Raw genomic sequence first — 4,850 nt, forward strand, 5'->3', positions numbered from 1 at the left:
TTTCATAACTTGTGACATTATAACATCACGATGAAATGTATTTTTCACACCTAGGGTTTTATACATGAACAGTGTATTATAGGGATTTGTCATATTTGACGGTCCCAGCCAGTGAACGTCCATCATCGTCACCAAGCTCAAACTGTGTGCTGCTCTGTGTTCAGCTGTGAACATAGGTCATGTGACTCTCTCCTGGTGCAAAGGAAACAGTTTATTCTCCAGTATAAGTATTTCTGATCTATCTCTCTGCCTCTGGAGATCTGAGTGTCTAGATGATTCCTACAGCTGCGCTGAACAATCAGCAAACAACCTCACATTTTGAACAGCACTGAACTCTGTCAGCCATGTCCAGGTACGTCATTAGCAGTATACTAATAACACTAGTATTTTATCCAATAGATGTGTATAGATTTCCCATTTGACTGCTCCAAGCACGTAGACGAGTAGACAGAGATATTACTCAAGTTGATCACCATCTTGGGGCGGCATCTCAAGATGAACTTGACGTAAACTAAAAGAAAACATGATAATATAGACTCAGTTAAATGTTACATTCTTTTCTTTATGTTCTGAAAATCTAAAAAGCATGCAGAAAACATTTGTGTGTGATAACGCTTTGCTAAACTATATTATTTCTTCCTCCGAACTAATGTGCTCAAGCTCTGTTTTCTTGGTCTTTTTGCCTAATAAAACTGTGAAAATATAAAACTAAAAATATTAAAAGTACATAAATATAGAAAACAAAATTGTGCTTGACCAATTCAGTATGAATATTTATAATTAAATGATATCAGTGTCAAAACTGCTGTTGTTGATGTTTTAAAAATCATAGTTATAACAAACAACTTAAGTTGGGTTGTAGCCGATATAGCCTTGTGGGCAGTGCGCAGACATATGGTGCAGTTGCGCATTTTTTTTAAACCCCGCCTCTTGGACCTTTCCTGTTCCCACAGTTGTTTATTTTAAAAGTATTTAAATTCCTAAAGGGATAGATCACCCAAAAATGAAATTTCTGTCATTAATTACTAACCCTCATGTCATACCTTCGTTCATCTTTGGAACACAAATATTTAAGGCCCAGAAAAGTAGTAAAGACATTATTAAAATAGTTAATGTGATGCCATAATTTTATAAAGCTACAAAAGAAAAATGTAAAAAATGTATGCGCAAAGAATACAAAAATAATGACTTTATTCAACAATTTCTTCTCTTCCATGCTCCTTGAACGTGGTAGTTACATTGCTGTCTATGCAGGGTCAGAAAGATTAACGAAAGTCTGATGGGTTTGGAACGACATGAGGGTGAGAAATTAATGACAGAATTTTCATTTTTGTGCGAACTATCCCATTTAACACCTCTAGCCCTACAATCATTTATCCGTTTTATTCGGTTATGAGATCTATAGAATGTATATAGTTCCCAAAATCAAAAGGTCAAGTGATCACACATTTGCAAAAAGAGTTTCATTTGCAGCCACACATTTATTGATTCAGTACAGCTGTGTCGATGCTGTTGCGTTTGGGTGGTTTGGAGGTAAAGGAGGACTGCAGATAGATGGATTTACAAGTCAGATGTCACTCCGTCAGGCGTTTGAAGGACTGAACCGTGGGGCAGACGGCGCCCCAGTCCACGGGTTTACGGTATTCCCCCTTCTCCAGTAGGTACTGGCGCCCCCTGTAGTTTGGGTGCTCGTAGAAGATCCAGATCCCGTCTAGCACCTTACAGGAGTAGACCTCGCGTGTCCGAAAGCGGTCCACCATGGATGGACAATCCTCTGTGGTCTCGTACACCTGGCCCGCGAAATCTCCCTTGTCGTAGAGTTGGATCTTGTACTCAGAACCGCTCACCTGGAGTGGAAAGAACATCTATTGAATATCAAATATGCACTACGTAATGTTTCCACTGCATGTGGGCAGCTTACGAAGTGGATCATCTTGCAGGAGCAGAGACGGTCGTTCAGACCCATCCAGCGCTGGTAATCTGGATACTCGCCCCGGGTCAGAACATACTGGTAGCCCATGAAGTTAGGCCTCTCAAAAACCACCCAGGCCCCGCTCTCTACACGGATGGAGTTACACCGGTTCAGGTAGGCATGGAAGTCTGAACAGTCGCTGTCGCACTCATACCGACGGCCCTGGAAGTTCTTGTCCTCGTAGAAAATTATCTGTACAAAGGAGACGGTGGAATTTTATTTCAGACTCAGATATTATTTTAATAAACTACCTCTGGTTACATCACAATATTGTTAAAGAATAATCAAAAAAAAAAAAAAATAGAAAATATCTACAGTTATAATTATAAATAAAATATATAAATTAAATACAATCTTGTGTGTCCAACCATCTCAAAATGGCTCTCTCTATATATATATATATATATATATATATATCACTAATCAGTCTCAAATGGCAGCCAATAAATGATCAATAATCGGAGCAGGGTGTCCTGATCACCTTCGTACTCACCCGGCCCATTCTGCAGAGGTTCGGCTGGTGGTGGCGCCTGTGGAGGGGGTCGAGCTGTGGAGCTGTGCTGGTTCAAGCCCATCCCACTCTGGCTCTTTTATACCCAGACATCTCTCTGTAAAGAGTACATTCGCTTTGTCATGAAAACCAGATCCAAAAATTGAGTCAGTGCTTTCTAGAAAAAGACAGGTGGATTATGGGGTATAGAGATGGCACTGAGTGCATGGGCATGTTTGGATGTGTGTTTATTCAGCTGTGTTGGTTGGTACGCACACACCTCCACACGCACTCGTATTAAAAAGTATTGGTCCAAAGAAGTGGATAACCAATTTCCCGTATGCAAAGTATTGAAATTCCCTGGCTACAAAATAGTCTGTAGTAACTAACACCCAAACATGTGTATACACTTGCAAATGTGCAAACCCTCACGCTCAGATACACAGAAATGCCATTCCTGGCTGCAAGCACAAATCTCTGCCAAATTTCAGGGATCAGATGAGCTTATATGGGTTCAGTGTGACCTACTTCCACCCAAAAAACACACACAGAGTTCATTTTTCTTTATTATTTGCTTAAAGGGATAGTTCAACCTAAAGAAATTCTGTCATGAATTACTCACCCTCGTGTCATTCCAAACCCGTAAGACCTTCGTTCATCTTTGGAACACAAATTAAGATATTTTTGATGAAATCCGAGAGCTTTCCGACCCTCCATAGACAGCAATACAACTGAAAGGATCCCAGACCCAGAAACACAGCAAGGACACCAGTAAAATAGGAATCAATGGTTAATCCGTAATCTATGAGAATACATTTTGTGCGCAAAGAAAACAAAAATAATGATAGCAGTACCATGTACATGCGTTGTTTACGTGAAGCAAGTGTATACGTCATGATAATGAGGCATGCTACTGCAAGACGGGATGAGGAGGTGAAGGATTGTTGAATAAAGTCATTATTTTGTTTTCTTTGCCCACATCAAGTATTCTCATAGCTTTGTAAAATAACAGTTGAACCATTGATGTCACATGGCTAATTTTACCAATGTCCTTAAATCGTTTCTGGGTCTGCGAAAATTTGATTTGTATTGCTGTCTATGCAGGAGCTCACGGATTTCATCAAAAAATATCTTGATTTGTGTTCCGAAGATGAACGAAGGTCTTACAGGTTTGGAACAACATGAGGGTGAGTAATTAATGATAGAATTTTCATTTTTGGGTGAATTATCCCTTTAGCATACTCATGTGTAGAAATACCGGCATATGCTGGTTAGGTATATGTTTTGACGCTGGGATGCTGGTTTATGCTGGTCATGTGCTAAAAAAGAACCAGCATAAACCAGCAAAAGGAGAAGCTTAAACCAGCATCAAAACATACCTAACCAGCATATGCTGTTTTTTTCAGCAGGGGCTGAAGGGTTAGTCAGAGTCTCTGAAACAGAAGGCGTTTACAATCCATTTGACGTCAGAGGTGAATTTGGATTTGAGTGAATAACAGTCTCTGTTAGAATCTGGGGAACAGAGAATTCATGTGGATTGCAAACCAAAATGATATACCTAGAATGATAGCTATAAGAATTATAACTACGTTAGCAACCAACAGTTTTACAGTTTTTGCAGTTGTTGTTAGTACATTATAAGTCAACAACGGCAACATGATGGATGCTAATAGTACCTACTACATACTTGATTTCTTCATCAAATTGTGTTCATACTCGAAGTATGCAATAGCCTACTTCACAAAAAGGAGGAAAACCTGTTTTGTGTGGCAAGTTCATAAATGACCACTAGAGAGCAGCGTTCATCTTTTCTTCATAACACTAGCGGTAAAATCACCCATATTTTCCTCAGAAAATGCATAATGCTCTATATAATATTTTAAACATTATTTGTGTACAATAATATGGATATCCGTTTTACAGGTGTGGAAAGAATGTCTTTGTTAAGTTAAAGAGAAAAGTGTTAGGATATCTGCATCTGCTTTCTACAGCTGTTTCTCAAGTAAGTGGTTCAGAGCTTGCGATTTACAGTATATTAACTTCATTTTAATAACGGTCTTCCTGTTACACAATCATCCACATATGAGCACCACTGTCTAATCTTAATCATTAGAATACAGCATTAAAATATTGGCAACACCAATTACCGCTACTCACTAATTTGTTGGTAAAAGTATTTAGTCAAAAGTGTAGTGAGAGGGTATCGTGCTACCACAGTTTGTCACATAGCCTACTGTTTGCATTAGCATCTAGCTAAACTTAAGTTTGGTTTGCATGTTTAAAAATTGCTTTAACAAGAGAATATCACAGTAGTACTGGGGCATTATTAAACATAGAAAAAAAAAAACATTCCTAGCCTAGGCTACTTAGTTTAATGATTGTTCAACA

At 38.7% G+C, this 4,850-nt stretch overlaps 1 protein-coding gene across 2 annotated transcripts; it reads right to left on the reverse strand.

The window, feature by feature from the left end:
• Window positions 1-1,515: 1,515 nt before the first annotated feature.
• LOC113099719 (gamma-crystallin S-like) lies at window positions 1,516-2,521 on the reverse strand. 2 transcript variants are annotated; one of them, XM_026264650.1, is made up of 3 exons: window positions 2,454-2,487; window positions 1,922-2,164; window positions 1,516-1,847 (listed from the first exon to the last, which is right to left on the reverse strand). In XM_026264650.1, the coding sequence occupies exons 1-3, from the start codon at window positions 2,472-2,474 to the stop codon at window positions 1,575-1,577; spliced, it is 537 nt and encodes a 178-aa protein (XP_026120435.1). In that variant the 5' UTR covers window positions 2,475-2,487; the 3' UTR covers window positions 1,516-1,574. The 2 variants fall into 2 exon arrangements, with proteins under 2 accessions (XP_026120435.1, XP_026120436.1); XM_026264651.1 differs by having other exon boundaries at window positions 1,519-1,847; window positions 2,466-2,521.
• Window positions 2,522-4,850: the final 2,329 nt, after the last annotated feature.

This window comes from Carassius auratus, unplaced genomic scaffold, assembly GCF_003368295.1.
Source record: "Carassius auratus strain Wakin unplaced genomic scaffold, ASM336829v1 scaf_tig00217025, whole genome shotgun sequence".
NCBI classification, from domain to species: domain Eukaryota; kingdom Metazoa; phylum Chordata; class Actinopteri; order Cypriniformes; family Cyprinidae; genus Carassius; species Carassius auratus.